Consider the following 15,000-nt stretch of genomic DNA (forward strand, 5'->3'; position numbering starts at 1 on the left):
TTGTACTGATGATCGCAAGATTGTAGTTTCAATTCGGTTACTGGGCAGCGCGTTCTGATTTTGTGCAAAACACTTTATTTTCACATTGACCCAGTTGACCTGGTCAGCAACAGTGAGCAGCCCTTTGAGGGACTGGCATCCCATCCAGGAGTGTGTGTGGAATATATATGTCATAGAATATGTAAACAAAAAAAAATTGTGGACCCTGGCCTCGTGAGACTATGGCTTGGAGAGGACCTGTGATCCCTTCATTATTTTAATTTTTTTTTTTTTTCAGTGTGTGTGTGTGTGTGTGTGTGTGTGTACCATGAGAATGGTATGTATCAATAAGATGACAACATAGAAGAAGGGAGTAAAAGAATAAGGAGATGGAAAGAGAGAAGAAAAAATAAGCATGAAAGTTCGTAGTTTTATTGACCCCGCAAAAGGATGAAAGACATAGTTGACCTCGGTGGAACTTTGACCAATGTTCTAATGATTCTGTCAGCTCACCACCTTTGAAAATTAAAAACAGGAATATTAATGAAACAGATATATAGACATAGGGACACAGGTAAACAGATGCATCTCCATTCTGCCTTTCATCCTTTTAGGGGCCAATATATAAAAAACTATGAACTTTTATGCTGAAGTGGTGGAAAGGTTAAACTCCCTGCGGTCCCCCAATTTCCAGAGCTGGCGTTTTAAAATTTCATTATTTTCTTTAACCTGGGCAATGCTGGGTTGTTTCTGGACATGGTTCTGTGGTTAGGAAGCTTGCTTCTCAGCCACATGGTTTCGGGTTCAGTCCCACTGCGTGGCACCTTGGGCAAGTGTCTTCTGCTATAGCCCTGGGCCGACCGAAGCTTTGTGATTGAATTTGGTAGGCGGAAGTTACTGCCGTGTGCATATATATGTCTGTGTATGTGCTTGTGCCTCTCTCCCAGAGAGTGAGAGGGGGGAATTGTTAAACAAGACATCAAACATTAAGGCAGTTCAAATTCCGCTGAGGTCAGCTTTGCCTTTCTTTCTTCCAGGGTCAGTAAATTAAGTACCAGTCGAACACTGGGGTCAATGTAATCGACTTAACTTATCTCTTCTCCCCCCCCCCCCAAAAAAAAATTGCTGCCCTTGTGGTAAAATTTGAACCCAGTATTTTTTTCTTTTCATTTTTTTATTATTATTCTACTTTATTGTAACCTTTATCTAACACACACACACACACACACACACGTGCACGCACACATACACACAGTACTGAGATCAGCAGGCATTAATTTTTATATGACTAATTGCTGCTCTGACCATCTATGTTAGTTAATGTGTAACTCTGTGTATGCTTAGTCACTTGATTGTTGGTTTATTATAATAACCAGGTCATGTATTAATCAGTTACTGTGTTGTCTCCTATGGAGAACTGTTTGTTTCACTAACATACTTCTTTGAGAGTGTGTGTTTATTTGTGTGTGTCTGTGTATGAGAGAATACATCAGAGGTTTTCGTTGAGGCTCACTCAAAAAAAAAAAACAAGTGATGTTCGGTTACTGGTATATATATATATGTAGATCATTGCCAGTTCCCCTTGTGTGGGTGGCACATAAAAGACACCATTTTGAGCGTGGCCGTTGCCAGTACCGCCTGACTGGCCTTCGTGCGGGTGACACGTAAAAGCACCCACTACACTCTCTGAGTGGTTGGCGCTAGGAAGGGCATCCAGCTGTAGAAACTCTGCCAAATCAGATTGGAGCCTGGTGTTGCCATCCGGTTTCACCAGTCCTCAGTCAAATCGTCCAACCCATGCTAGCATGGAAAGCGGACGTTAAACGACGATGATGATGATGATGATATATATATATATATATATAGAGAGAGAGAGAGAGAGAGTGTGTGTCTGGATGTGTATGTGTATTTTTATATATCATCATCATCATGTAATGTCCGTCTTCAATGTTGGCATTGATCGGACAGTTTCACAGGAATTATATTCTTTGTGTGTGTGTGTGTGTGTGAGAGAGAGAGAATCTCAGAGGTTTTCTCAGAAACTGGCTCAAAAACAAAAGGGATATTCAGTCACTGGGGCAGAGAAAGAGAGACACACAAACACACACATATATATGACAGGCTTCTTTCAGTTTCCATCTACCAAATCCACTCACGAGGCTTTGGTCGGCCTGAGGTTATAGTAGAAGACATTTGCCCAAGATGCCACGCAGTGGGACTGAACCCGGAACCATGTGGTTGGTAAGCAAGCTACTTACCACACAGCCACTCCTGCGCCTGTGAATTTTTACGTGTCATCATCATGATTATCATCATTTGATGGCCATCTTCAGTGCTGGCATGGGTTGGACAGTTCGGCACGAACTGGCTAGTCAGAAGACCCTGCCAAACTCCCTTGTCTCACTTTGGTGTAATTTCTATGGTTGGGTGTCCTTCCTGATGCCAACCACTTCACACTTGTGGGACATCAGCAGCAGTGAGGTCACTAAATAACATGCAAGACGACCCCCTTCAACTGAGATGAGGAGTGATACTGGGATCTATTTTAAAACGGGGGCCACATTTTTCATTAATGTTTTACGTAGTGTTTTTGGTACGAAAAGACTTTCAAACTTCGTATACTTATCTATTTTGTGTTATAGAACAGAAAAATATTTTTGGATTCGAATTTATTTCATGTAAAAAATTGTCTTATTTCGATAATTTCAACCAATCACTGACAAGTATTCAGTTGTTTACATTTACTCCTTTGGCTGATTAAGCGATGTAAAGCGTATTTAATCTCCATACCTTCGTTTTATTTGCTTTTTTCATTTTAAATTTGCTTTAACCCTAACCCTAACCCTAACCGTAGGGTTAGGGTTAGGGTTAATTGTTTCAGAATCGTTTGTTTATGTAGTCGGCACTTAATGTATATCGGCTGAATGGACATCAGTGATTGGTTGAAATTACAGAAATACGACAACTTTAACATGGAATAACTACCAAGTTTCAAAGTGTTTCGTTAATGAAAAATGTGGCCCCCGTTTTAAAAAAGATCCGTGATACTGAGGGAGCTGGTTTTTTTGTATCAGATGAGAATTTAGTGATGGTGATTTCAATTCTCAGAGCAGGTAGTCTCTTGTGTTTTTTGAGCAAAACACCTTTGTTTCATGCTGCTCTGCGATCATTCCGACACCTGATGTGTGGCACATCAATGTGCCTGTACAGGTGATGTCGACTCGATGAGGGAGGAGCAAGCTAATGTTTAACACAGACATTTGACCTTTGTAAGCAGATCCTCTGTGTGCTTGTTCGGGAAGAAAATGTGGAACCCTTATCTGTCCTCTAACGACAGGAGAGTCCGTGAGAAACATATAAATAAATACAACACACACACACATACGTGTATGTATTTATATGTATATATTTACATGTATATATGTATATGTTTGTGCATACACACACACACACACACACACACACACACACACATACATACATACATATATATATATATATATATATATATATATATATATATATATATATATATATATATATATATATATATATGTGTGTGTGTGTGTGACAGAAAAATTTTGGCGACCTGTTATTTAACAATAAGAAAAATCTCGATATCACAACAAATTGTTTCGTAACTGGAAAACATTTGTCGTGATATTAGGATTTTTTTTATTGTTAAAAGTTCATCAAACTATTTCTCTGTCATTTATGGCTTTATACACTCCTTATCCTCTTCTCTTGTATATTACTATATATATATATATATATATTCTATATATTTTGTATGATGATACATTGAGTTTTTTTTTTATGGATTAGTTGAATTCATATATTGTGACTTTATATATATATGTATGTGTGTGTGTGTGTACGTATGTATGTTTGTATGTATGTATGTATATATATATATATATATATATATATATATATAAACACACACACACACGTAAATGTTGAACAGTGAGAATGAGTACTCAACACCACATTGGTGGATAAAGATTCTTCGTTTGTGTATTAAGGTTACCATTGGTTTCATGTTAAAAATCTTAACAATTTTTCAACCCGATCACATGGAGAAATATAGAAATAGATGTTCATCTCCATTTTGGACTCAAATGTGTGTATATGTATATATACACACACACACATATCAACATACCATGTACATTTAATATATATATATATATATATATATATATATACACAAACATATATATCAGGTTTGATGTGGGGGCGTGTACCATTGCAGTGCATCGCTGCATTCACTAACCGTTGGCGTCTGCTCAAGTTGTCCTGGGAATCGCTCTGAGCAGTATCCCAGTCAATCCCCCCATCTCTGCAAGATACCCCCTCCTTTGTCATGATCACGAGACACGTGACCGACCAACAAGAGCCATCAGCCCTGCTGGATCCTTGGTGAGAAGAACATGGTAAGCAGAGTCTAACTCGGAAATTCTAAGAGTCTGTGCTGGCACCCTCGAATCCTACAAGTAACGGGACATGTCCTAGTTTTTGAATAGAGTTGAGGGTTGGATATGAAATTCTTCTGGGGTCAACTTTGTCTTTCATTCTTTTTGGGTTGATAAAATCAAGTACCATTTGAGTACTGGGGTTGCTGTAATTGACTAACTCCCTCCCCCAAAATTTCAGGACTTGTGCCAAAATTAGAAAGGGTTTTATATATATATATATTATAAGGTTTTTAAACTTTTAAGTTTTCATATTCAAAAGAGACAGAGGCTTCAAATTCGATATATCGATTTATTCACCACTCTATGTTAACATTTCTGTGCCAAACTTATCCAGTAACTTTTGAATATGAAAATTTAAAAGTTAAAATCCTTATAATATATATATATATATATATATATATATATATATATTATAAGGTTTTTAAACTTTTAAATTTTCATATTCAAAAGAGACAAAGACTTCAAACTCGATATATCGATTTATTCACCACTCTATGTTAACATTTCTGTGTCAAACTTATCCAGTGACTGGTCCATTGGATTTAGACATTTGGCACTTCGTGTTTTGTTCGAATGGTAACCACTCCTGAAGAAGTGCCAAATGTCTAAATCCAATGGACCAGTCACTGGATAAGTTTGGCACAGAAATGTTAACATAGAGTGGTGAATAAATCGATATATCGAATTTGAAGTCTCTGTCTCTTTTGAATATGAAAATTTAAAAGTTAAAAACCTTATAATATATATATAAACTGTGAGAACGACCCTTAAGGAATCTAGTTAATGATCCCCTAAGGTAAGTTCTTATGCTATATTGGTAACGGTTGCTACATCCTCTGGAAAAATTATTATATATATATTTTTTTTTTATTTTTTATTTTTAAAGTTTCAGCTTAGAGCTGCGGCCATGCTGATGCACCACCGTGTATATATATATATATATATTTGCTTGTGTGCTTTGCTTTCCTGTGTTGTCTTGCTGTTGTATATATGTATGTTGTCTGGAAACCATTATGGTCTCCGCTTTTGTAATTTGCCCCCACCCCCACCCCGATGCTCACCTCACCCATTGCCCTGAGGGTGGATAAACAAGTGTTCACCATCATCTTCACCACCACCACCACCACCACAAAAACTATCACTGCCACCACCATCATCATCATCTTTAGCCTCATCATCATTGTTGTAATAATTATCACAACTGTCACAATCATCATCATCATCATCACTGACATTTTCACCACCACCACCACCACCCCACCACCATCATAATCACCCACGTCATCATCTTCTTCATTGTCACCACCACCACCACCACCACCACCACCATCACAATCAACATCACTTGTCTATGTGGACCATGCTTCTCCTGTTAAGTAATGTTTCACATCCGATGTTACAGCATCCTCTCATCTCTCACACCCTTTTGTTGCAGCATCTTGCAGTTTTGTGCAGTTGGAGGTGTTTCGGAGTGGTGAGGATTCTCAATGTGGTGCAGAAAATTTGTTAACACCACTTAACATGACATGAAGAGTTGGAAAATATTAGCTCAGTACTCCTTTCGTATGATATTGTTGCGGGGGCGCGGACAACTTCACATGTTTCTGCCTTATTTGAACTCATCAGTGAAGTAATGCCAGCTTCCATAATTCTTGAGGTCCACTGCTTTGTGTTTATATCTTTTTTATTTATTTATGTATTTTCTTTATAATAACGAACATGCAATGGGTGGAAGATGATGGTGGTGGTGGTGAATGTGGAATTTGTTATCTTTCTTCCTTATTGCAGTATGATTTCCATATACACTCATGTATGTACACTTACCACTCATATATATTCATGGATGCACACACACACACACACACACACACACACACACATATTATTATATATCATATATATCTCCTAATATAATAATGAGCGTAGTGTTTTTATTTATTTATGTGTGTGTGTGTTCAAAATTCACAGAGTAGGAGTAGGATGGAATGGGAGAAAGACTAGTGTAAGTGAAGGGAGAGAGGAGAGAAAATAGTAATTCAGTGAAGGAGAAGTATTGAGAGTAAGAGAACGTAATAGCAGTGGAGAAAGGAAGAGGTGATAGATGAATAAAGAAGGAAGGGGTGATAAAAAATATAAAAAAATCAACGTTTCAACTCTGTGACTATATGTGCATGTATGTAAAAGGGAGGTATGTGTGTGTGTAATGGAAAAGGGATGGTGAATGTTCAACACTGAAAAGAAAAATCAAACAGCATTTCAACTCTGAGTATACGTGTGTGCAGGTACAAGGGAAGTAAGTGAATGCTTGTATCTAGGATTATTATGTACCTTATTTATATATAAAACACTACAATTAGCCATCATTTTCAATGGCACAGGGTTAGCTAGCTATTATTTAATATATATATATATATATATATATATATATATATATATATATATATATATATATATATAGATATATGTATGTATTTATACCAGAATAAGCACATAAATTTGAAGCAAGGTGGAAAAAATAGCACTCGAATACCAGAGGTAGAATAATATGCTTAATTATTAAAGCAGCAAAAACATCAAAACATATCACAAAGACAACTGCTATTGTGGAAGGGATCCATTCTGAATCACAGCTGCCTGACGAACAGGAATGGGAAACTCTGAATAGCAGATTTTTTTGTGATGTTTTTGCAGCCTTAATAATAGTGTGTGTGTGTGTGTGTGTGTGTGTGTGTGTGTATAGGAGTGGCTGTGTGGTAAGTAGCTTGCTTACCAACCACATGGTCCCGGGTTCAGTCCCACTGCGTGGCATCTTGGGCAAGTGTCTTCTACTATAGCCTCGGGCCGACCAAAGCCTTGTGAGTGGATTTGGTAGACGGAAACTGAAAGAAGCCTGTCGTATATATGTATATATATATGTGTGTGTGTATGTGTTTGTATGTCTGTGTTTGTCCCCCAACATCGCTTGACAACCGATGCTGGTGTGTTTATGTCCCCGTAACTTAGCGGTTCGGCAAAAGAGACCGATAGAATAAGTACTAGGTTTCCAAAGAATAAGTCTTGGGGTCGATTTGCTCGACTAAAGGCGGTGCTCCAGCATGGCCACAGTCAAAAGACTGAAACAAGTAAAAGAGTATATATATATATAATACAAATAATAAATGAGTATATGCATATATACGTACATGTATGTACATACTTACATCTACCTGTATATATAGATGCATATCTGGGTACAGGACATTGCAAACAAAACGTAGACAAAATGATAAACGAGTACAGAAAACACACAGGCCACATAGAGAACATCTCCTTCATCAGCTGCCCCCATTCTAGCACAGGCGTTTCGAAGAGTAGGGCAGGACGCATCGTTAAAACGGCTCTTCCCACGGACCACAAATTAAATTGAAATTAAATTCAATTCAAACCAAATTTGTAACGTGGAGGAATGTAGTGGCGGACAAAACAAAACAGATATATATATATATAAATATAATTTCGAGAATAACCACCATTATACAATTCAGTCAATGAAAGACCCCCCCCCCCATCCAGAAAAAATACACTATAAAAATATAAAAATACTAATCTAAAGTATAAATAGTATTGAATGTATATTTATATACATATATTATATATTGTGAAATTTAATTTGATTTTACACTAAATCGAATATTCCTGTACGTTTGGAATGATATATTCCCTAATACTATTATATATATATATATATATATATATATATATATATAAAACTTAATAGTTAGCTGTTATGTATTTGTGTTACCTTATTGTATGTGTGTACTTCTATTTCATGTTGACTGTCAGAAAAAAAAGAGTACTCAATACCATAGTAGAGAGTAATGATATATTTCATCTTAGTTGAGTCAGTCCCTTGCTACTCTGAGTTTTGCCTGTTAGGTGCACAGGATCTTCAGGTAAGTTAAGATTTGTAACTTGGCTGACGACCCTCTACATCCACAGGGGAAACTCGGAGTAGCAGGAGACAGGAGAGTGGCTCAACCAAAATAGAATATATTTTATGTACACATACACACACACACACGTCTTTGTGTATATGTTTCTCTTCTCAGTGTCTGCTGCAGTTATGCTGTTTTGGTTTGTTTTGTAGTATATGATGATGATGCTCGTCGTTTAACGTCCGCTTTCCATGCTAGCATAGTGACTATGTCTATTTTAGTTTCTCAATCAGGAAAACATCTTCTTTATTGTAATGTTTAGTAGTGTAATCTACAGACCAGTATATTCTTGGCAGAAAACACACCTAAACTCCCTATATATATATATATATATATATATATATATATATATATATATATATATAATTATGTATATTTCTTCTATCTTAATGAATAAAAATTCTTCTGATAGAATAAATGGTTTAATAGAAACCAATGTAGCAAAGAACACAAAATAACTGTGGTTTAGTTCCTGTTTTTAAGGCAGGAACTCCTTGAAATTTTGGGTATTTGAGTATATTTAAAAATTTAAGGATTGTATTTATGTATGCATGTACGCTCTCACACATTGATTGGTATGTGTTGTCCAACCCACTATCCGGCAGCGTCCAATTCTCTAACGGTTTTTTTTTCAAATGAATCAAGTCATAACCTTATCCATCTATTGTTTTCATAATCGGTCATACTGTCTTACGTTTAAGATGATTCCCATGCTTTCCCTGATGAGAAGGTTACAATTTTAATATCAAAGATCCCTATGGATCACACAGGTTGTAATCCTTTGAAACATATGTAGGAATAAAGTATGCAATTATAACATGCGTTTTCTCCAATCCTTAAATTCTTATATATATATATATATATACATAAAGTGTTTTATTACGTACTTATATACGGCATCCGAAAATCAGAGTTTTATCATGGCTACCGAATAATTGTCACATATTATTTACAGATAAATTCCTCTATTTACATAATATCGAGGTCTCTTTCATTCTTTTGTTGTCCTTTCTATCAATATATATATATATATATATATATATATATAGATAGATAGATAGATAGATGCATACAGACACACACGAGGGAGTTCTGAAAAGCTCTTGGCTTTAAGGGTCTTATGAAAGGCCTGGTTGGAGGCCCAACCTTCTCTGTTGGGTGCTGCAGGGTTGCTGTATGTTGTTGTTTTGCTCTCTCTCTCTCTCTCTGGTGTTTTGCCTTGAGGGCCAGCAGGTTTTCATCCTTGGGCTGTTTCATTCCTTTGCTCACTGAGGTCTTCCATGCTGTTCTGTCTTCAGCTAACTTTTCCCATATATATATATATATATCATCATCATCGTTTAACGTCTGCTTTCCATGCTAGCATGGGTTGGACGATTTGACTGAGGACTGGTGAAACCGGATGGCTACACCAGGCTCCAATCTGATTTGGCAGAGTTTCTACAGCTGGATGCCCTTCCTAATGCCAACCACTCTGAGAGTGTAGTGGGTGCTTTTACGTGCCACGAGCACGAAAGCCAGTCAGGCAGTACTGGCAACGACCATTCTCGAAATGGTGTATTTTACGTGCCACCTGCACAGGAGCCAGTCCAGCGGCACTGGCTACGATCTCGTTCGAATGTCTTTAAAATATGCAGATCTGAATGGATAAGAAGTTCACTTCACAATCTCAAGGTCCTGAGTTCAATTTCACTTCAGACCAGTGTTGCATCGTGGCCTCAGGGCCACCTATGCCTTTCTGAGTGAGCTGGGATAAACAGAAGCTGTGTGCTAAATTAAAAACATGTGAACATCCTTTTTCCAGCAAACTGATTCTTCTTGAAGTCTTCTCTGGTTTGTTCTGCTCCCTTGGGTTGGTTAGGCTGCAATACTACCCATTTGCAGGGTTAATTCCCAGTTACTAGTGTGCTGAGTGAACTGGCGCAGTGTGAAGTGTGTTTTTACTCACAGACGCAACACACCACCCAGTCTGGGAATTGAAACCACGACGAAACGATTGTGAATGCAGCGACCCTAACCACTAGGCCATGTGACTTTGCCTATGCTTGAGGAATATAACATTAATGGTACATGCATGTTTCCATGGAATACTCAGCCATGTAGTTGCTTATTCAATGAATCTGTAGTCCGGTCGATCAGACATCTGGAATACTATTGAAACACACACACACACACACACACACACACACACACGCACACACACGCACACACTAGGTTACAGTAGTAGACAATAGATGGGGCTGCTCCCTGCTCCTTTTTGAACCCTTTAGCATTCAGATTATTGTGTTAAGTTTTTAATTAATCATGCCTCATGTCTTAGGTTTGAGATTTCCATGATGTGATTCTGTATTTGTATATATATATATATGAGGCGCAGGAGTGGCTGTGTGGTAAGTAGCATGCTTACCAACCACATGGTTCCGGGTTCAGTCCCACTGCGTGGCACCTTGGGCAAGTGTCTTCTACTGTAGCCTCGGGCCGACCAAAGCCTTGTGAGTGAATCTGGTAGACGGAAACTAAAAGAATTCCGTCGTATATATGTATATGTATATATATATATGTGTGTTTGTGTGTCTGTGTTTGTCCCCCCACCATCGCTTGACAACCGATGCTGGTGTGTTTACGTCTCCGTAACTTAGCGGTTCGGCAAAGAGACCGATAGAATAAGTACTAGGCTTACAAAGAATAAGTCCTGGGGTCGATTTACTCGACTAAAGGCGGTGCTCCAGCATGGCCGCAGTCAAATGACTGAAACAAGTAGAAGGGTAAAATAGTAAAAGAATATATATTTGTGTGTATATATATATATATATATATATATATATATATCTGTGTGTGTGAAGGCTCATGGCTTAGTGGTTAAGATGTTGTACTCACAATGGTGAGATTGTGGGTTTGATTCCCAGACAGGGCGTTGCGTTGTGTTCTTGAGCAAAGCACTTCATTTCACATTGCTCTGCGATCATTTCGACATCTGACATGTGGTACCCGTTGCACCTGTGCAGGTAATGTTGATCTGATGGAGGGAGTGAGCTTGTTTACACAAAACATTTGATCACTATAAACAAATCATCTGTGTGGTTGTTTGGTAAGAAATTGTAGAACCCTCATACGTCGTCTAACGACGGGAGAGTCCATCATATATATGTGCATATATATATATATATATATATATATATGACAGGCTTCTTTCAGTTTCTGTTTATCAAATTCACTTGCTACACTTTGGTTGGCCTGAGGTTATAGTAGAAGACACCTGCCCAAGGTGCCATGGAGTGGGATGGAACCTAGAGCCATGCAAGGAGGGGAGATGAACAAGAGGGAGAGAGTGCATGGAGAGCAGGAGTGTGGACCAGGACGAGAGAGGGAGAGCAAGAGGGAGGGAAAGTAAAAGAGCCGAGCAAAAAGGGAGAGATTCTATGGTTGACATTGTAGGGTAGGTGTGAGAAGCCAGATCTGGCCAGTTTGAACATAAGACTGGCAGAGTATTTGGGCCGGATGTGGCCCTTTTGAATACCAAAGGGTTTACGTTATTCCATCAAGCAATGAATTTCTTTCTCTGTCTTTTCCAGGATGCTTGTCGTCTGCAGAAAATTATGATGGACAAGAAGAAAGAACTGGAAAAATTTGAAGTAAAGGTAAGTGCTGCCACCCACCTTACAAAGATGCCTTGTGTCTGTGTCGTTTTGTCTTTTATTACTGTTTTTATAGAGATAGGGGGGGGGGGTAGATGGATGTTGGGGGCTGGAAGAATCAGAATAGTGTAGCCTACACAAAAGGAAGTCTTGTGTGCTGTGAGTTCTCAGATCCAGACAGGATCCACTTTGATGGGTCGTCTTTTGGAGGTTTCATAAAATAAAGTACTAGGACTTCATCGAGGTCTCTGAAAAATTCTTGGCTTTGTACTTAATTCAGGGATTATTATTATTATTATTATTATTATTATTATTATTGTTATTAAGGCGGCGAGCTAGCAGAATTGTTGGCGTGCTAGACAGAATGCTTAATGGTATTTAGCCCGTCACTACATTCTGAGTTCAAACTCTGCCGAGGTTGACTTTACCTTTCATCCTTTCGGGGGTTGATAAAATACATACCAGTTAAGCAATGGGGTCAATGTAATCAACTATCATCTGCCCTAAAAGTTGTACCTTTAATAGAAAGGATTATTATTATTATTATTGTTCAGTAGTTTTATTTTTATAACGTGCTTTCACTTCACTACCGAGCGCAGCTCTGTGTGCCTTGGGTATGTGCTCTGGTTTGCTGTGATGCTCTTACTTTTACTGTACTGAAAGTGTTTTGTGTAGGATGTGTGCAGTACCCAGTAGTGCAATTTTCTGTATGTTATATATATTTGTAAGTCCTGGTGTTTTTGTTATGTATTTGTCTGAATATTTTTTATTATACCTAAGGCACCCACTATGATAGGAATTATTATTATTATTATTATTATTATTATTATTATTATTATTATTATTATTATTGTTATTGTTCTGGCAGAATTGTTAGCCCACTGGACAAAATGCTTAGCGGTATTTCATTCATCCTTACATTCTGAGTTCAAATGCTGCCAAGGTCGCCTTTGCCTTTTATTCTATCGGGTTCAATAAAATAAATAAGTACCAGTTGAACACTGGGGTTGATGTAATTGTCTTCCCCTTCACCCGAAATTGCTGGCCTTGGGCCAAAATTCGAAATTACTGTTGTTGTTGTTTTTGAGTTCACAGAATTGTGAGTGTCAGAAAAATGCCTTGTGGTGTTATCATCTGATGGTCGTTTACATTTCAAATTCAAATCCTCTCAAGGTCCAGTTTGCCTTTCATCCTCTCATGGCCACTAAACAAGGGTCCACTCTAAATCAGAACCATTAGGGTCCATTGAAAAGGAGGAGGCCTTTGCAATATCTGTTCTGGTTCTTTACCTTCTGAGCTTGAATCCCACCATTGGCCTACCATAGACAGTCAACTTAATCGGTCACTTGGTTTAACCCTTTAGCATTTAAACTGACCATTACTGACCTAAGTATTCCAGCTGTTTTATGCTCAAATTGGCCGGATTCGGCTTTTGATACCAACTGTAAAGTGTCGTTTTAAAAATGAAGCAATCACGTCATCCAAATTTCAAATTTCTGAGATAATTTGAGCGTGATCGTTACCAGCTTCGCCTCCTTCGCACTTGTGCCGGTGGCACATAAAAAGACATTCGAGCGAGGTTGTTGCCAGTGCCGATGGACTGGCTCCTGTGCAGTCTTTCGACTGCTTTTAGTAGAAGAATCAACCCAGGTCTATATTTTAAGGATTCCTGACCAGTCGTGAGGTCCTAAGGAAGGTTTCAGACTTGACCCATAATCATGGTTAGGCAGTAAAACTGAGAAGTAAGAAAACAAAAAAGCAGTCTTAAAAATTCTAATTAACAGTTGTGGTTAATTAATTAATCAGAGTTGCCATCTACTTGAAAAAGTACTATTTTCTTTTTTTAGGTGCAGGAGTGGCTGTGTGGTAAGTAGTTTGCTTACCAACCACATGGTCCTGGGTTCAGTCCCACTGCGTGGTACCTTGGGCAAATGTCTTCTGCTATAGCCTCGGGTCGACCAAAGCCTTGTGAGTGGATTTGGTAGACGGAAACTGAAAGAAGCCCGTCGTATATATGTATATGTATATATATGTTTGTGTGTCTGAGTTTTGTCTCCCCAACATCGCTGGACAACCGATGCTGGTATGTTTATGTCCCCGTAACTTAGCGGTTCGGCAAAAGAGACCGAAAGAATAAGTACTAGGCTTACAAAGAATAAGTCCTGGGGTCGATTTACTCGACTAAAGGTGGTGCTCCAGCATGGCCGCAGTCAAAGGACTGAAACAAGTAAAAGAGTAAGTATGTTAAATATATGTAAATTTATGTTAAAGTGTGTTAATGTTTTTGATGTTGTAGCCAGCGAAATCCCTAGAAATAATTCTGGGGTTACGAAAAGACAACATTAGCCCAGAGAGTGATAGTTAAATAATTAGTATTTAGTCTTTTCCTCACAACATAATTGTTTCTAATTTTCATTTTTTAATGAAGTTTGCTTTAATGATTTTCATAATTTCTAATGAGATTTTTTTAAAATCTCATTTAATTTTTTCTTTCTTTCTCTCTCTTGCTTTCTCTTTCTTTTTTTCTTTCTTTCTTTCCCCTCCTTGCTCTTCCTTATATATATATATATATATATAATAATAATACAATCAAAGGAAAAACATTTCTTTAAAAAGTTTGTAAAGCATCCAATTCACTGGTACAGCAGGAGCACAAGCACTAGTTGCATGACACTGGCATCGGCCACGACTGTGATTTCACTTACCTTGATGGGTCTTCTGAAGCATAGCATATCACCAAAGGTCTCACTCACTCATCATTGCCTCCATGAGGCCCAATGTTTGAAGATCATGCTTCATCACCTCGTCTCATGTCTTCCTGGGTCTACCCCTTCCACAGGTTCCCTCCACAGTTAGGGATCGACACTTCTTTTCTCAGCTGGCCTCATCCATACACCTCACATGACCGGACCGGCACATTCGTCTCTCCAGCAC

At 38.1% G+C, this 15,000-nt stretch overlaps 1 protein-coding gene across 50 annotated transcripts in view; it reads left to right on the forward strand.

Moving 5' to 3' along the window:
* LOC106870580 (protein polybromo-1) overlaps positions 1 to 15,000 on the forward strand; it is a 137,725-nt gene that overhangs the window by 62,406 nt on the left and 60,319 nt on the right. For all 50 annotated transcript variants that reach the window (XM_089346426.1, XM_089346460.1, XM_089346432.1 and 47 more), the window contains one exon: positions 12,004 to 12,069. In XM_089346426.1, the coding sequence (XP_089202552.1) occupies positions 12,004 to 12,069 (66 nt within the window). The remainder of the gene's footprint in view (positions 1 to 12,003; positions 12,070 to 15,000) is intronic.

This window comes from Octopus bimaculoides, chromosome 30, assembly GCF_046866305.1.
Source record: "Octopus bimaculoides isolate indiv1 chromosome 30, ASM4686630v1, whole genome shotgun sequence".
Taxonomy (NCBI): domain Eukaryota; kingdom Metazoa; phylum Mollusca; class Cephalopoda; order Octopoda; family Octopodidae; genus Octopus; species Octopus bimaculoides.